Source organism: Nyctibius grandis, chromosome 27, assembly GCF_013368605.1.
Source record: "Nyctibius grandis isolate bNycGra1 chromosome 27, bNycGra1.pri, whole genome shotgun sequence".
Classification (NCBI taxonomy): Eukaryota; Metazoa; Chordata; class Aves; order Nyctibiiformes; family Nyctibiidae; genus Nyctibius; species Nyctibius grandis.
The window spans coordinates 4,207,261-4,223,742 of NC_090684.1; the positions used below are offsets into that span (position 1 = coordinate 4,207,261).

The 16,482-nt window shown below is 53.8% G+C and overlaps 2 protein-coding genes across 4 annotated transcripts; one reads left to right on the forward strand and one right to left on the reverse strand.

Moving 5' to 3' along the window:
- Positions 1-1,061: 1,061 nt before the first annotated feature.
- On the reverse strand, positions 1,062-4,752 carry RPL10A (ribosomal protein L10a). 2 transcript variants are annotated; one of them, XM_068419182.1, is made up of 6 exons: positions 4,655-4,752; positions 4,349-4,423; positions 4,167-4,247; positions 3,680-3,828; positions 2,561-2,733; positions 1,062-1,265 (listed from the first exon to the last, which is right to left on the reverse strand). In XM_068419182.1, exons 1-6 carry the CDS (start codon positions 4,657-4,659, stop codon positions 1,095-1,097), a joined length of 654 nt encoding a protein of 217 aa, XP_068275283.1. In that variant the 5' UTR covers positions 4,660-4,752; the 3' UTR covers positions 1,062-1,094. The 2 variants fall into 2 exon arrangements, with proteins under 2 accessions (XP_068275283.1, XP_068275284.1); XM_068419183.1 differs by lacking the exons at positions 4,167-4,247; positions 4,349-4,423; positions 4,655-4,752 and adding an exon at positions 3,917-4,149.
- A 577-nt stretch (positions 4,753-5,329) lies between these two features.
- Positions 5,330-15,442, forward strand: ZNF76 (zinc finger protein 76). 2 transcript variants are annotated; one of them, XM_068419180.1, is made up of 15 exons: positions 5,330-5,405; positions 6,628-6,804; positions 8,115-8,195; positions 9,335-9,412; positions 9,565-9,767; positions 10,062-10,139; positions 10,528-10,644; positions 10,883-10,958; positions 11,314-11,439; positions 11,761-11,940; positions 12,229-12,462; positions 12,871-13,013; positions 13,800-13,952; positions 14,062-14,175; positions 14,528-15,442. In XM_068419180.1, the coding sequence occupies exons 2-15, from the start codon at positions 6,732-6,734 to the stop codon at positions 14,630-14,632; spliced, it is 1,761 nt and encodes a 586-aa protein (XP_068275281.1). In that variant the 5' UTR covers positions 5,330-5,405; positions 6,628-6,731; the 3' UTR covers positions 14,633-15,442. The 2 variants fall into 2 exon arrangements, with proteins under 2 accessions (XP_068275281.1, XP_068275282.1); XM_068419181.1 differs by lacking the exon at positions 13,800-13,952.
- The last annotated feature ends 1,040 nt before the right edge of the window (positions 15,443-16,482 follow it).

Consider the following 16,482-nt stretch of genomic DNA (forward strand, 5'->3'; position numbering starts at 1 on the left):
TATCTGCCTTTTGCAGCGGGCCACGACTTACCATCTCCAGCAAAAAAATGATTAATGAGAAAGATGTAGTTCATGAAGTTATTTGCACTTGATTAAAAGAAAAAAAAATGTATCTGAACTTTGTAAAAAAGAAATGTTTGCATTTTGTATTGTCTTTTTTTAATTATTAAATGGAATTTCTTGGTGTTGTGTTGATCTTTCAGAAACTGGCTCTGACGCTTATTTTAAAGGTTTCGAACAGCAGGACCCAAAGCCCTTCTCATTGTTTTGTTCCCTCGGATGCTCAGACAAGCTCTTTTCAAGGGCATAGGGGTTTTTTTTTCCCCCAGAAGCTCAAACCCTCCCCGCTTCCATAAGCTCCCCAGTCCTTACACAATGTATTTATTTATATACATTAATTAGATGCAACATATCTCATTTTTAGCCCAGAACACAGAGTTGGACACAGACTAGCTGAGAGAGGATGGAAAACTCTTTCCCTTGGCCCCAAGCCCCTTGCTGAGCTGCACCTCCCCACACCCTCCCAATACCCTCCCTTCCTCTGGATCCTGTGGGCAACTGGGACCAGCTGGGAGACCCTCATCAAGCCCTCCTGAGCTGCTGCTGGGCAGGAGCCCCTGGCCCCAGGTGTTGGTTGTTGTGGGGGCAGCAAAAGCCTATAAATGTGTCCCCCAGATACAGAGGCTGCTGGGAAGGGGCAGGCCCTGCCTCCAGGATGGCTTCAGGCGAGGGCAGCACAAGGTAAGGGTTTCCCCTCTGCGGGTGAGCTGGAGGGTCTGGGGGCTACAGCACAACTGCTGACCAGTTCTACCTGCCCCGGGCACCCTCAGCTGTGGGAACCACCTCAGTTCTGCTTGTTGTGGGTGCGGGTGGAGCTGTTCCCCCTCCCTGCTCTGCTCTGAGTGCAGGATGATGAGGCTCCTTCCCTCAAAAGCTCCAATATTCCACTTGAATTCATGTCCCCATCAGCTCACTGCAGCATTTCTCGCTAGGAGGAGGTGAGCAGCTCTTTAGCAAACCCTTCCCAACCAGCTTTGGAGGAACACAACCAAACACACACCTGGGGGTTGTCCTAAAAGTTTATTGCTGCCCCATTAGTACAGGCGCTGGGGCTTCCCCATGGTGCTCTTGATGTACAAGGCACGCACGTTCTGCCAGTTCTTCTTCAGTAAGGACACCAGGAAGTTGATGGCCAGGTGGATGTTGTAGACGAGTTCATCCTCTGTCATCTTCACGTGACCGACAGCCACAGCCAGACAGAGCACCTGGGGGACAGGGACACCAAAGTCACTCGTGCAGGTAAGAGGTTTTGGGGAGAAATCAAAGATTCCAGCCAAGCAAGTGACAGAACAGCCTAGTGCTGATCTAAACTCATCAGGCTATCAAATTATCTCATGTTCTGTGGGCAGGACGTGCCTTCTCCAGCTGACCCCTGGGTGTTTCCACAGAGCTCGTGGTATTTGGCACACGGTGCCCATAAACACCTCTGGTAGCATCTGGATGCCACCTCTCAGTTTGCTTCCTCAGAGCGCAAAGGCGACTTAGAGAAGGCAGCTGCCTCCCCGGGACAGGGAAGGACGTGTCACGAGCTGGGCTGAACTGGGAGCAGAGCTCTGGTTTAACTCTGCTCCCACACCCTGCTCGTTAGGCGGCCTTGGCATGTGCCCTGCAAACCGCTAACCCGGCGCAGGACGGATGATGAGCTCCAAACTTCCCTGCTAAGCGCGGTGCCAGCTTCACTTTTTGTTTTGGGCAGCAGCCACCAGCCCTTTCTTTCTGCACACAAGACACAAGCCAAGCCTCTGCCTGCCAGCCTCACTGAGGAGCTTGTAAGTGGATGTTCCCCACAGGCTGAAGACAAAAGGATTTACGAGCGAGCGAACAGGCAAAGTGTCAGGACATCATTAGCTCAGTTACTTAAAAACGCTCCAGCATTTGCAAACTATCACATTTGCTGTGTCCTCCCAGTTGTTGTGCCCCCAGGCCCACATCAGCTGGAGTCCAAGGATGCACCTCAGCTAGCAGAGCTGTTAATTCTGAGTAATACCCATGAGTCACATTTAGACCGCTGACATGAGATTAAACTGCCTGCAGAGGGTTATTTTGGTTTTAGGGAGCCAGCTCGCCCTGACAGCAAGAGCAGACACCCGCAGAGCGGCTCCAGAGTTCACTTGCAGAGTCAAGTCCCACACTCGCCTCTGGCGAAGCACGGCTGCGTGCACAGACCCATGGGGGCACGCCTGGCGCAGGGGCCCCACCCTGCAAGTGTCACCCACTTACTGTAAGAAGTGTTAATTATGACTGATTGTGCTCAGCAGTGAAACATCAAGATCATCTTCCTAATCATTTGCTTTAAGATCTTTCAACCACAGATTAATCACTCCTCCTTTCCAGCTGGCAGCTGCGTGCTCTGGGTGCTGTCTGCCTGGCTGCTGTTTTAGGAAGATGCTCGAGGGACACCTACAGCCCAGAGCGGAGATGGCAGCCACATACAGTGACCACTCACCACAAATAACCCTCAGGTATGTAGCTGTTTTGGGGAGGAAAAGCCCTGCTTTACCTTCTTCATCTGGAATTTGATGGTAGATTTGACCTCATCAACCTTGGCCACCAGGTTCTCGTTGTGAGTGAGGAGAGAAGGGAATTTGCCAGCTTTGTTCAGCCCCGGACCCAGGATTCGAGGAATCTGCTTGATCAAGGACTCGGAAGCCAGGAAGGCATCGTACTTCTTAGCTGTGAGGAGAGAACCAATGTAGGACTCTCAGCTCCTACACCAAGCTTAAAACCAACAGCTCAGCTGAGACTGCACTGCTCCATTTCCCTCAACATGCGCATTCTGACATCCTCAGAGCCCTGCCTAGCTGAACCAAAGCTGGTTTTACTCATATTACATTAGAAATTCCTCCTGTCACAACAGCCCAACCTGCCAGAACCCACCTTCACACCCTCACAGCCCACTCCTAACTGTACACAGTTCATTTCTCTGAAGGAACTGGTGTTTGTTGAGCTGCCGGTGAGCAACGCTGAGCTCCGAGCGCTACCAGGAGCCTCCCACCACAGCCCGTGCACACACACATACTGGATCACACACCTCGGAGAGCCCTAGCTCACAGCAGTGGTATCCCACGTCACCTCCTAATTGCATATGGTTCCAAGGCTGATTATGGATTGAGGGGAAAGTTCTTGTCTGCCTGAGATATGTATCAAAATGACTTAGACTTTACATGGAGGGAAGGATTTTCTCTCTTACCAAGTGAAAATAAGCAAATTTCATCGTGTTCATGTAAGTACCACAGGACTAAAGCAAACTTTTGCCTCCAGCTTTTCTCTGCTTTTGCTGTACTCCAGCTCCCTGACCAGGACAGTGAGGAACACCAGCTAAGGGTGAAACCTTCAAGGAGACAGGAACATTTTCCTCTCTCTCTCCCTTCCTTCCAGAGGGCAATTGCTCTCACTCCTGGTGGGCTGGCCTGTCAAACCTTCTGCACTGGTAACAGGTCGTTGGCTTTTCTGGGTAGTTTCTGTCCAGATCCCTGTACTTCAGGCTGACTCTGCTCAGCTTTCTATTCCCTGCAGTTCACCATGACATGGAAATCTGAGTACAGGAAAAACTATCCTGCTTACCCAGCCTTCTCAAGTCAGCCAGGGTACTCGGAGCCCGATCCACCCCACCACTCACCCAGCTTCTTCACCAGCTTCTTGTTTTTGTTGAGTTTCTTCAGAGCTTCTATGTCCATGTGAGGGATGTCAACTGCTTTGGCCTCATCGCAGTGCTGTTGGTCTCCCAGCAGGCAGACAGAGAACTTGGGCCGTGGAGTTGACTTCAGCCTGGGGACAGAAGGCCCAAATTATTACGAACCGCTGGCACCACAAGCGCTTCCATGGGAGCCATCACAAAGATACCTTACCACAGCACCTGGGGATCTTCCGCCACAGCTTCCAACCTGCCTTCTCCAGCAGGTCGGTGGGGACAGCACAGGGGCCTCCCACACCTCCCCTCATGTTTTAAGACCCAGGGTAGGGGTCCGTCCAGCCGCACCCGCTTAGCCGGGGTGGTCTGAACTACCCGAGCGGTTCAGCGCTGCGTCCTCCTGCCCTGCGGTGGGGCCCGGCAGCAGCGGGGAGGCGCAGGCCGAAGGCTGGGTGGGAGCAAGAGGATGCCGAACCTGACGGTGCCGGAGAACCGCTTGTCTTTTTGGGGATCGTAGTTCTTCAGGCTGATCTGCAGCTCCACCGTCTCCACGAACCTGAGGGAGAAGAGATGACAGCGGCGCGGGTGAGGGGCAGCCGGGCTGGGGGAAGAGCGAGACCCCGGCCAAGTGCCAGGGCCTGGTACGTGGGCTCGTACTTGCGCTTCTTGGTCTTGCTGCCCTGCAGCACCTCCTTCACCGCCTCGTACAGCGTGTCGCGGGAGACCTTGCTGCTGCGGGGGGGGAAGGCAACGCCGGCTCAGGGCTGACCCTGCCGGGGCCTCCTGCAGGCCGCGGCGGGGGGGGGGGGGGGGGGGGGGACACGGCCCTTGAGTCCGCCCCAGCCCATCCGCGCTCCCCCGCGATCGGCCCCCGCTGCCCGCACCCCGCCGACCGCCCAGACGGCCCCGCGGCCGCCCGCCGGGCGCGGATGGCGGCTGATGGCGCAGCGGACCCGGGCCTACCTCATGGCGGCGGCGGCGGCTGGCGCGGACCGAAGGGGCGGGGCGGGGCCCCGCGCGGTATAAATGGAGGCGGATCTCGCGAGATCTGGTCGCGCGGCGCCATGCTGGGAATGGCAGAGTGTGGCGCGGGGGCCGCCATGCTGGGGGTGGCGGAGCGCGGTGCCAGAGCACCGTACCGGCTTCCCCCGCCTTTCGGCTCCCCTCGGCGGGCAGTTCCCTGTCCGCGTCTCCTTCGCAACGAGCAGCCGTGGTCTCTTTGCCTCCTCTCTCAGACTACCAGCCCAGGAGCTCCTCCGTCGCTTCGCAGCGCAGTGAGGAGGGTACGCGTGCCGGGAGCCCCGGCCTCCCCTCAGCAGTCGCCGGAAGGAGACGGGACGCAGCCTGGCGCCGAGCCAGGTTCCCCTCTTTGGTTTCAGTGCTATAAACCCTCGGTGTTAAGTTTATTTGCGCAGGGACGCGCTGAAGCGGGAAAGGCCTGCGCCAGGGCAAGGCCCCTGAGGGCACGCTGAGCCCTTCGGCTTCAGTGCCGGCACTGCGCATGCGCACTGGCCGCCCAGTGACTCCGTAAACCGGCCCTGCCAGCCCAGTTCCGGGGGAGGCGGTGCCCCGGAACCTGGATGGCGGGCGGGGAATGCCTCAGACGTGACGGTGAGCCGTGTCGCTATGCGGGTTGCGGGGCGGGGCGAGCCGGGGGCCTTGCCCCGGTGCATGGCGGTCAGGCGGCGGACTCGGCCCCGTCGGGTTCCCGCAGGTCGGTGCCGGTGGTCGGGAGGGCTGAGGGGAGGGGGGGGGAGATGGTGGCCGACGGGCAGCCGGACCCCGGCGAGCTGCTACCGCCACCCCCCTGGCTAACAACGCGGGGGAAGCCCCGCCATGCCTCCCCGCCACTCCCAGGGCATCTGGGCCTGCCCTGCCCCGCCCCGCCGCTCCCCTCGGAGGTCGCCATGGCGCCAGGCCCTGTCCCCAGCCCTGTCCTGTCCCCAGCCAGCCCTGACACGGGAGGCACGTCCCCTGTCATCCCCTGAGTGGCTTCACACCGCAGCCTGCCCCTGGGTTTCCTCAGACAGCGCCTACCCCATCCCTTCCAGGGGGTCGCAGCCCCTCCAGCAGCGCTGACAGCGGTTTGCGTGGCAGCTCAAAGGGGCCTCGATTCCGCATTGATGCCCCAGCGACCCTGCTGAGATGGAGCCTTTGCTGGGAAATGAGCTGCAGTGGCTCTCAGGAGGTGTCAGCCCTAAAAGCAGGCAAGAGTCTGCTGCAGCTGGACAGGAGCTGTCTGTTGGGTCTAGGGAGCGCTTGGGTTAGCGGGCACTTAAGTGTGGTAGAAAGCCTGGCTGCACCCCTGGGTGCTGCAGTGACAGACAGAGCGGTCAGACTTGTTCCTGGAAGTCAAAATGATAAAATATTAGGCTATCTCAGAGATTACTCATGAAGAATGCACTGCAGCTGCTTTTAAAGATAAGCTATCAGCAGAGTGCCTCTTTAGCAAAATGTTCTCGGGGTGTGGATGTTTTAATATCATCTGCTTATAGCCTGAAATTCTGTTCCTCAGAAAGCCAGAAATTAGATGGGAAAGGGAGGAGAGAATGAAGATGCTTCCAGGGCCAAAGCTCATCGTGCTTCCCCTGTCTCTTGCAGTACAGGACACCCTCAGCCTGTAGGTTCAGATTTTAAAGTACTGGGAAGCCTTTCCTGCAGATAATTTGGAGGATGGGAAGGACTTGAATGTGGCATTTATGCCGTCTCTAAAAAGAGTCTGTCAGTTCACTGGTGTGATAAGCTTTATCTTGTATTTGTCTGTGGCATAGATTGTTAGCCCTGCCTGCCATTGGTGAGGGAAGGGTGCATCTTTTGTCCAGTTTAATCCTTTATAATCTCCAAAATAGTCTGCCATTCAAGCCTTTCTTGATGTGCAAAAGTGAGTATACGTATGTTGGGAGAAAATAAGATATGAATTGTTCTTTTTATTTAAGGCTTGCAACAAAGAAGGCAAACCTCTTGCTCTGGGTCCCAGTGCTCTCTGCGAGCACGCTGAGTAAAGGGAAATTCATGTCTGAGGACCAGCCATCGGGGCAGGATGGAGAGCCTGGGCTTGCAAGCAGTGACCCTTAGTGACGGGACGACAGCCTACATTCAGCAGGCTGTCAAAGGTAACGGTTCCTTTGGGCTGCAGAGTCTAAAAGTCTCTTGATATTGACGCTGTGAAATTAAAGTCAGACTTATCAAAAGTGCCCTGATGGCACATGAACTCTCATACATCTTGTATGGTTGCTTTGGACAGGAAGCTAGCAGCTCTCTGTTAGATTTGCGCAGAAGAGTGATGCAGCAGGAATAAAACATGCCTCTGGTTTGGAAATAAAGCTTTGGAGATGGAAGAGCTGTTGCTGTAGCAAACGAAGGCTCCGTTCAGACCAGAGTGAGCCCTGTTCTCTCCAGGGTAATGGGGGAAATGGAGTTCATGCTATGGCCTGCAGGACTCCATGCAGCCAAAACTTCCCCTGAAGCTAAGCAGGGTGTTTTACTTCACTGAGATCCATAGAATTTGGTTCACAGTAGTGCTTTTCTCACTTAAAGGGGTGCTGAGCTCAACACTGGTTAACTGAAGCGATGTCAGTGCCAAATTCAACACCTGCCCTTATTTTGGTGTTGCTGAGGGGCTGCTTCCTTCACCACCACCAGAAGAGGAACACGCTGTTTCCCAGCCTGTGGAACAGGACAGTTGAGTTGTGAGGTTCCATGTCCTGGGGATTGCTCTCTTGGTTTCTTTTCTGTGCAAACTCACTGCAAGTTTATTACGTGTGTGGAGTTGGACTATCTTGAAAACCACCAGGTTTTGTGACCCCCACAAACATTGTGCACCAGGTGAAAACAACCTGGATTCCTCATATTTGAGTGGGATAGAGCAACGTCCTCTCTGCATCAAAATAATTTGGTAACTAAAACATTATTATAGGGTTACTGTTATTTTAAGAGTCCAGTCTTCACAACCCATCAAGGGTAGCAACACTTTAGGTCCTGTAATTTTTTTTCCAAGAGTTGATCCTCCACCAAAGTAGAAGAAAATAAATCTTCAGGCCCTTGCTGATGCTGTTAGAAGCTCCCAGTTGAAATTTTTCTGCAGCACAAGGGTAACTGCTTTCTACTTTAGATCCAATACGCTTAGCACACATCATTCTTTCTGCTTCTTGGCTTACAGGGCTGTGAAGGGCTGCTTGTAAACAAGTGATGACTGAAGTTCTTTGTCTTGTATTCTCCTGTCTAGGAAAGGGAGGCTACAGCATTTCTGGGAAGTTAAGTGCCTCTATGGCTATTCAGGGGAAAGCTTGATAAATAACAGCTTATAAGTAACAGTGGTGTGGGACTGGTTTCCTTGAGAAGATGTGGCAAAGGGGACAGCTCGTGGGACCAGAAAGAGGGGACTCTGCAGGCAGTGCTGATGGCATTTTTTTAACTGTTTCAGGTGAAAAGCTGATTGAAGGGCAAGTCATTGAACTTGAAGACGGAACCACAGCTTATATCCATCAGGTGACAGTTCAGAAAGGTGAGGACCATACATTCGCTTCTTTCTTTTTTAGATGCACGTTGTAGCTGAATTTGTCTGTGTTCCCACAGTCAGGCTCCTCTCTTAGCTCTAGCTTTAAGAGTGCCATATAGGTGTAGGTTTTTTTTTCTTGCCCATGGGTTCGAGGCTGAATGAGGAAGGACATAGCACATGTGATTTCCTGCAAAGGTTTTAGCAACCTGACAAGAAGGCAAATTAGCTGGTGGTGTAAGCAAATGTTTGTTAAGTGTTGTTTCACCTGTGGGCTCTCTCACGGTTGTCAGATTGCAAGTCTAGAAGCAAGTAAGCTGTGTGCTGTGTTTGTGCCAGCTACGGAGCCCAAACAAAGTTTGTTTCATCTAGGAGCAGTTGGACAGGAATTTCCTCTGAACTATGAGATGATATATTACTTTTGGAATAGGTGTTTGGAGGGGAGGGTGGGGATTGTTGGAACTAATGCCACCTTGGTCATTGACCCGTAAGCCAATGTCACCTCTGAAATGAGGTGACATTAGTCTGAGAGGTGATGGGAATTCATTTCATGTGGCAGGAACCAGAGTGGCACAGAGGAATCATCCCCAGCCACGATAAGGTGTAAAAGGGCAGCTAGAAAGAACTCTCTTGCTCTGGGCAGTCCTTCCGTCTCCCTCCAAAGTTCATTGTATGCCACCTCCCTTTTCTGTTCTTAAAAGCGTGCTTGAAACCCACGTTGTGTGCCTGGCTGTGCCCCTTTCCTCCCTTCATCCTCTTCCCTACATCCAAACACACATGCACAATGAGAGGGGTTTTCATTCTCACCCCTGCTTCCCCTGCCGTGGAAGGGGGAGTTACACACCCCTGTGCCAGAGCTGTCTGTTTTGTGTGGGACATAACTTGGCATTTTGGAATTGCCCCATCCAGCTAAAGAAGTGTGATAAAGCTATGCATGAAGCCTTAAAAACCTCATAATTCATGTCGGAAGGGCTCAAATGGTTGTCTTAAAACCTATAGTTGTGGTTGACTTTCAGTGCAAGCAGGCAGCCCTGCTGTGTCCTCTTCTGTGGCTGTGAGTACCGTAGGGTTCAGGAGCTGATGGAGTATCCCCTCCATCCCAACCGAGTCTTCCAGTAAGGTGTGTGGATGTTTTTCTTTTCTTTTAGAGTCTGTGGCTTTTGAAGATGGTCAGCCAGTGGTGTTGGAAGATGGCAGCATGGCTTACATACACGACACAGCTAAAGGTAACGAGTGCTCCCTGTTCTTCCCTTGGCAGCTGGAGTGGAAGCTGCTAAAGTGTCTTAGATTTTGAAGGCTGTAGGTAGCCCAAGGAGACAAAGAGTGCCTCCCACTCAGCAGCTCTTTTACATTTGATTTTATTGTTTTCCTCTTGCAGAAAGTTATGACCCCAGCACCTTCGAGGCCATCCAGCTGGAGGATGGCTCCACTGCCTACATACACCGTCCTGTCATCATGCCACCTGGCAGCACCATCCTGGAAGTGCAGGCAGAAACTGGGCTGGAGGAGCTGGCTGGAGAGGAGGAGGAGGATGCCTTTGATGTCGAGACCATTAATGCATTAAAGCAGTATGCCAGTAAGGTGAGGATGCAACACTGCTTTCATGGTCTGCCAGCAGCACTGAGGGGGCTGGTGTAGTGGTCCACGTTTGGCCTAGGGTTTAAGTGGATTTTTTTTTCTTGCTTTATATGTCCCTCCTTGGAGGTGTTTTCTTTCTGTTGGCGACCTTTCTGCTGTGGTAGGAGCAGCCTCCCCTAGCTCTCTGGAGAAGAGGGGGGTGGCACTGCTGGTGTGAATGCCTTCCTGCTTGGGTTGCTCACCTGCTCCATGCTGTACAGAGAGGTATGAACAGTACCCGTGCCTCTTTGATTGTAGGTGTCTGATGAGGAAGAGGAGGGAGTGACAGACACCCACCATACGAAGAGTGGGGATTCCAGCGACGTCCCTTCCCAGGTATGAATTTTTCAGTGATGCATTTCTGAAACTAGGCCGAACTCCTCTTGATGCAGAGTGCTTTGCCAGCTAGTAATTAAAAAAGTTTTGTGGCTTCTCTGCAAGGTTAGCAAATATATTAGCAGCAAGTTTTACAAATGAGCTAAGTGAAGCACAGAGAGGTGAGTTATGTGAGCTGGGAGGTGGGGATGGGAAATGCTGGTTCTTAAACTCCTCCCCTGTCACTTGGGTTTTACCATATGTGCACAAGTTGTGTTGGTAGGAACATGTTTTTGTGAGGATAACTGAAAGAATGCGTGTGTATGGCAAGGAGGGAAATGGTGTGCATGGGCTTTGTGAAGCCTGCTGTAGCGGCTTGCTGAATTAATTTCCATGCATCTCTCGACAGGATTTGCAGGAGGAGGAAGTGCACAGCAATGAGAAGGGGCAGCAGGCCAGCAGTAGAGCTTTCCGTTGTGGGTACAAAGGCTGTGGCCGCCTCTATACCACCGCTCACCATCTGAAGGTAAAGCAGGTGACATGCAGTCACGCAGTGTGCACACCAGCCATGTCCCCAGATCAGAATGCTGCTGTACAAAAGGCTGTTGTGTGCTTGACTCCCCAAGAGATCCAGGGGTGTTAATTGGCCAAGGTGAAATCCAACAGAGAACTTCAGATTCTCTCCACCAGCTAGATTTCTCCACACTGTTTTCCTTCCTCCTTGCCTTGGACCTCATTTTAGGGACCTGCTCTTTCTTTTCCAGGTACATGAACGTGCTCACACAGGTGACCGGCCATATACATGTGACTTCCCAAGCTGTGGGAAAGCATTTGCTACAGGTAACGATTTCTCTTTTGAGTGAATTTGATTTCTGTCCAGTCCAAGCCACTCTTGAGTATCAGCCCTGGCTTTTTTCCAGCAGAGCACAGTGAGCATAGCTTTTAAAGCCGCCTGAGAAGGAACTGCAGCATAGCAGACTGCCTGGGACTTGATTGATTATGGACAGATTAAAGGAGTCACAGGAAGAAGCTGAGTTGTCAGTGGTGATGTGAGGCTGTTCAGATATTTCTTCCCCTTCAGCTTTGCAGGCACAGGACAGACATTCAAAAATGCATGAACTGAGAGGTGGCACACAGCTTGCCGTAGTATTTCCTTCTTGTTATAAAATTTAATTGTAGTTTCTTTCCTGGACAGGGTATGGGCTGAAGAGCCACATGAGAACACATACTGGTGAGAAACCGTACAAGTGTCCAGAAGATGTGTGTAGCAAAGCCTTCAAAACCTCTGGGGATCTACAGAAACACATCCGGACACACACAGGTGAGAAGAACTGAGCTCCCCAGTGAAAGGGTCTCCAAGATAAAGTACTGCTTCAGCCTTTGTCCTGGGCATGCCTTTTTGGGTGAAGCAAGGCAGAACCAAAGTTGTCTTCAGACAGAAGTAGGTGGGTAGTACGAGGGATTCTCGACTCAGTTGCAAACGGAAGAGCAAAAGGTGTAGGGATGCCAGTGTTCCTAGAGGAAATGTGCCAGCAGTTGGGTCTGATCTGAGGTCTTGTTGGTATAATACTGTGGAGGAGTGAAGGGATGCAGGTGTCTGTGTTGTAGCAGGGCTCTCGTCCACGTTACTCTCTCAACGCAGGGGAGCGTCCCTTCAAGTGCCCCTTCGTGGGCTGCGGCCGCTCTTTCACCACATCCAACATCCGCAAGGTTCACATCCGAACGCACACGGGCGAGCGGCCCTACATGTGTCCGGAGCCCAACTGCGGGAGGGGCTTCACCAGCGCCACCAACTACAAGAACCACATGAGAATCCACACAGGTAAGAGGAGGAGAGGGAGAAACAGACAGCCCCTCCCCAGCCAGCTGGCTGCACTGACAGCGTGGGGCAGCAGGGAAATCTGCGGGACTGAAACGGTCATTTCCAGGCCAAGCCTTGCAGGGGTAGGTCTGGAAGTAGCCAGGGAGTTAAAGCAAATTGGAATGGCTTTATCAAGCTGATGATTGTTGCAGTAGTCTGTCTCCAGCTATTCCCTCTTAATGGGGAACCCCTTCCTAGAGCATGAGGAGGGTGAGTGGGTTAAGCTCTGCTCTGTGGCCTCTGCCCTAGGAGAGAAGCCGTACATGTGCACTGTGCCGGGCTGCGGAAAGCGCTTCACTGAGTACTCCAGCCTCTACAAACACCACGTGGTCCACACGCACTGCAAGCCCTACACCTGCAATAGCTGTGGGAAGACCTACCGCCAGACCTCCACGCTGGCCATGCACAAGCGCAGCAGCCACGGGGAGCTGGAGGCCACGGAGGAGAGCGAACAGGCCCTGTACGAGCAGCAGCAGCTGGAGGGTGAGCAGCCACTTCCCCATCGCCTGCGGCAGGCTTGGGTCAGGCCATGCAGCAAAGGGCAGAGGGATGACAGTGAGAGCCCGCAGGCGCTCCCCTCAGAGCCAGGTCTGCGCTGTGGCCTCCTGCCCCCCCCATCAAACCCAGATCTGTGTCACAGACGGGAGTAAAGGGCTCCCCATGGTCCTCACTGTATGGCACGGGTTGGGAACGGACTCCTGCCCATTCTGTAGTACAGGGTGAGGTAAAGACCCTTCTTCCCAGGCCAACACGGGGCTGTTGTCATCACGATCTTGTGCTGCTCTGTGCTGGCCCCTCAGGCAGCTGGCAGGAGCTCGAGTCAGGCGTGTGTTTTCACGCTCTGATTAGCTCTTCTCTCACCCCTTTTGCTCTTCCCCTTCCCTGACTCAGCTGCTGCTGCTGACAGAGGCTCCCCCGTGAAGAGCCAGCATATTGCTTTCCTGTCAGAGATGGAGGAAGATGAAGAGGAAGAGGAAGATGACGATGGTATGCCTACGCAGGTCTCGCTTATCTCTCAGGATGGGACAGAGCAGGTACGGACCCTGACAGCCTCCAGCATGTGGGGGACAGCAGTTAACTGAGTAAGATTCTGCCTCTACCAAGCCTTGGTGTTCTCTTTAAGGCTTTTCTCAGCCTAAAACAGACCCTGGGGCTTCCTGGGCTCTGTCTGTCCTGAGGGCTCCCTCCTTACAGCCTTACCCCACTGCTGCAGTCTCGGTGTGGGGGGTAAAGAACAGGCCTCTGGTCCCCCACTCGCCTTCTTGCGGGCGTTTGCTCAGGCTTGCGTGCAGTGCCTGGCAGCCCTCACCTCCCGGCCAGCTGTGGAGAGGCAGCTCCCAATCTCTGCTGACACAGGCTGGATTTGGAGATTGTTTTTTCATTGTTGGTATACAGCAGTGCTTTCCTTGTACTTCCCTCCACCAGCTGCCCGGGTGCTGACTGGGAAAAACTGCCTTCTGTGACATGGGGCAAAGGAAACAGCTGTCCTGAGTCACGCTTGTTTCCTCTTAGTCTGAACGCTCCGTGCTGCAGCGATGCACAAGCTGTTGCTTCAAAGTCTGGAGAGAAGGTGCTAAATGGGAAGGGGAGGTGTCGTAGAAGGGGTAGAGCTGGAGACTTGGAGTCTGTGAGTTCTCCATCGATTCTGTCCGTGACCCTGAGCAAAGTCCTCAGAGTTCTTTGTGCCCTAGGACCTGCGTGCAGAGGAGGAGAGAATGTTTCATCCTTACTGAGACCTTTGTGTTGCTCATCTCAGGAGTTGTGTAAGGCTTCCCTAAGCAGCCGTCCTGGCTGAGAGCACCCGCTGTTCTCCCACCCAGGTCAGTTTGTCGCAGGAAGACCTGCAGGCCCTGGGCAGTGCAATCAGCATGGTGACGCAGAGCGGTGCCCTCCCTGTGCCCGAGGAAGAGCTGGTGGGTGGTGACACACACGCTGTGGCTGTGGCCAAGGCGGATGGCACCGAGACACAGCCGGTACAGACAAAACTGGGACCTTCCCTTTGCCCTGCAGAGGAACAGCCTGCTAGAAGGGAGTTGCATTTTCTTTTGAAACGTGATTGTTTCTTATCTTAACTTTTCCCAGGTCACCGTAGTCACTTCTGGGGCAGTCATGTCTGAAGAATCAGCCATCACATCCCTCCGTCAGCAGCAGGTGGCATTGCTGACTACCGCCAATGGCACCCACATCGCAGTGCAGGTACCACACAGCTCCTGCCACCTTCCCCTTCACTTCCCCACCCACCCACTGGCTTCAGCACTGACCCTCTTGCTCCGCTGCATCCCCTCTTGCCCAGGGTGGCTGCTCCTTCATGCCCAGGTGCCCTGTGTTTAGAGGAGAGCAGGGACACGCTCCTTGGATTGCAGAATGCTCCTTTGTAAACAGCCTTTCCCCACCGTAGCTGTGTCTCCCCCTGCTTTGCCCTGCCACTTTCTCCCTCTGCCACCCACTGCCAATCCCTCCTACCTCTGCCCTGAGCGAGCCCATGCCTCCCCAGCCCACCTTTTGGGAGGACAGTGTTCTCTCTCTCACTTTCTCTTTCCTCCACTAGTTAGAAGAGCAGCAGAGCCTGGAGGAAGCCATCAGCATGGCCGCAGCAGCCATCCAGCAGGAACCTGTAACACTTGACGCAGCCGTGTCTGAGAACGGGTGCTGAGACCCCGCCGAGCCTCCCGGGCAGGCAGAGCAGGCAGCCCCGGCCTGCCCTCCGCGGGGGCGGCAGGAACCGGGCCGGCTGGCACGCAGCAGAGGTGCGGTACCCGAGGGAGGGCAGGTGTCCGTGTGCGCCGCGCAGGCGGTGAGAGCTGAGGCTGGCATTGGGCTACCAGAGTGACCCTGTTCAAGGGCTCTTCTCTCCAAGGAAGGGCTGTCAAAGGCACTCGGCTGCTGCCTTCTCCTGGAGGCTCTGCTGTTTTCCTGGGCTCTGAGCAGCAACTTTCCTGCTCTTTGCCTTGGGCACCGACTCCCTCTGTCTGGAGGAGATGGCAGGTTGTGTCTTCTAGTATTTATTTCTTCATGGCTGAGATTTCCAAGACCTGCCAGCCTCCTGCTGTAGAGGTGGAGCCACAGAGATTTCAGCAGTCTCTGGGAGTGCAAAATTTTTTGGGGAGAGGCACTTCCTGCCCTCTCCCTCTAGGAATGGTCCAGCAGCTCCCCTTTCCTGCCCACCCTCCAGGTGAGGGACAGGTGAGCAGCATATGCACGGAAGCAATAAAGCCCCCTCAAAGCACGCCCAGGCTGTCCTGGGCTTGGTGGCTGGAGTGGTGACCAGTTTGTGATGCTGGAGCGAGTGCCCGGGCTGGCTCTGACAGCGATTCTCCCACCTCTTTATCACACTCCGCTCTCGAGCACTTCCTTGGCAGACCCAGCGCTGGGGAGGAGAGCAAGGCGCTCCCTCCATGAAGCCAACCAGCGTTTGTTGGAGGCTGAGCTAGACTTGGATGTAAATACTGAGTTAAAATAAAAAAAAAAAAAAAAACAAATTAAAAATGTTCTTTTTAAAAAAAGCAGCACCCTTCTCTCTTTCAGTGCCTGGGGCCAGAGGGTGGGATGGATGTTACGATTTTCAGATGTAAGAATTAAGGAAGTTCAGGAGATGTGTTGAATTGACCCAAAGGGCAGTGATTGTCCAACAGCAGTGCTGAGGAGGGGGGTGAGCAAGGTAAGTTGTAGCTTCTGAGCTCTCAGCCTGTGTCTTAGAGGTGCTAAGAGCTATCTCCTGAATCTCAGATCAGGCCTTGGCTCCTCCAGCAAGCCTGGTTTTAGGGAATTGTGTCACTTAACACACAAAAATGTGACTGTGAATGCATCCTACAACCCTCTGAGCCGGAGAGACAGACCTGGGCTGGCAGAGCAACCTCCGCCCCTCCGCTGCCTACCTCTGCCCCGGGCAGTTTGCAGACAAAGCTAACACAGAGAATCATTTAGGTTGGAAAAGACCTTTATTTTGGAGTCCAGCTGTAAATCTAACACCAGCGCAGTCTCCCAGCAATCAGGTGTTTTATTTTTTTGGTACACCCGAGGAGTTTGCAGAGGAAGAGGTTTCTGCGGGCAAAGAACAGGCTGGATCTCTGCTCGCCTCCCTTGGCACAACTGATCCCAAAAGAAGCCGGGCTGGAGCCTTTCCAAAAGGCACAGCCTGCTCTCCCGCTGCGAGGGGAAGCTCTTCATTTAAATCCCAGAAGAGGAACTGCTGCTTTGAGTCAGGGAGGGGATTTCTCTCCGCAGAACACGAATGTCGAGAAAGCTTTTTTGATCTCTAGGCTTGAGCGAGCAAAGGGTTACGAATCCCTGTCCCGTTTGTGCTCTGGGAGCCCTGCATTGTGCTTCCAGGGATCTGTCCGTGGAGGGGGCAAAGACCTGTGGCCCGTGGGGCTGCGATGTGGCCTGTGGGGGCAAGAGGTGGCCCCGTGGGCTCCTCCGGGGCGCGCCCAAGCAGATGGCGCTCCTGCTTCGCGTGGCCCCCGCCGCCCAAGGCTGTCGAGGCAGGCGGTTTCCTGGAACCGG

Bases quoted from the DNA above. Each gene is read 5' to 3' on its own strand.
- RPL10A (XM_068419182.1), bottom strand. The intron at 4,248-4,348 runs GTACGAGCCCAC...CTTCTCCCTCAG, and splicing joins AGCAAGACCAAGAAGCGCAA to GTTCGTGGAGACGGTGGAGC. The intron at 1,266-2,560 runs GTAAAGCAGGGC...CCTGTCCCCCAG, and splicing joins TCAAATTCCAGATGAAGAAG to GTGCTCTGTCTGGCTGTGGC.
- ZNF76 (XM_068419180.1), top strand. From the start codon at position 6,732: ATGGAGAGCCTGGGCTTGCAAGCAGTGACCCTTAGTGACGGGACGACA. The intron at 6,805-8,114 runs GTAACGGTTCCT...TAACTGTTTCAG, and splicing joins CATTCAGCAGGCTGTCAAAG to GTGAAAAGCTGATTGAAGGG. The intron at 9,768-10,061 runs GTGAGGATGCAA...CTTTGATTGTAG, and splicing joins TAAAGCAGTATGCCAGTAAG to GTGTCTGATGAGGAAGAGGA.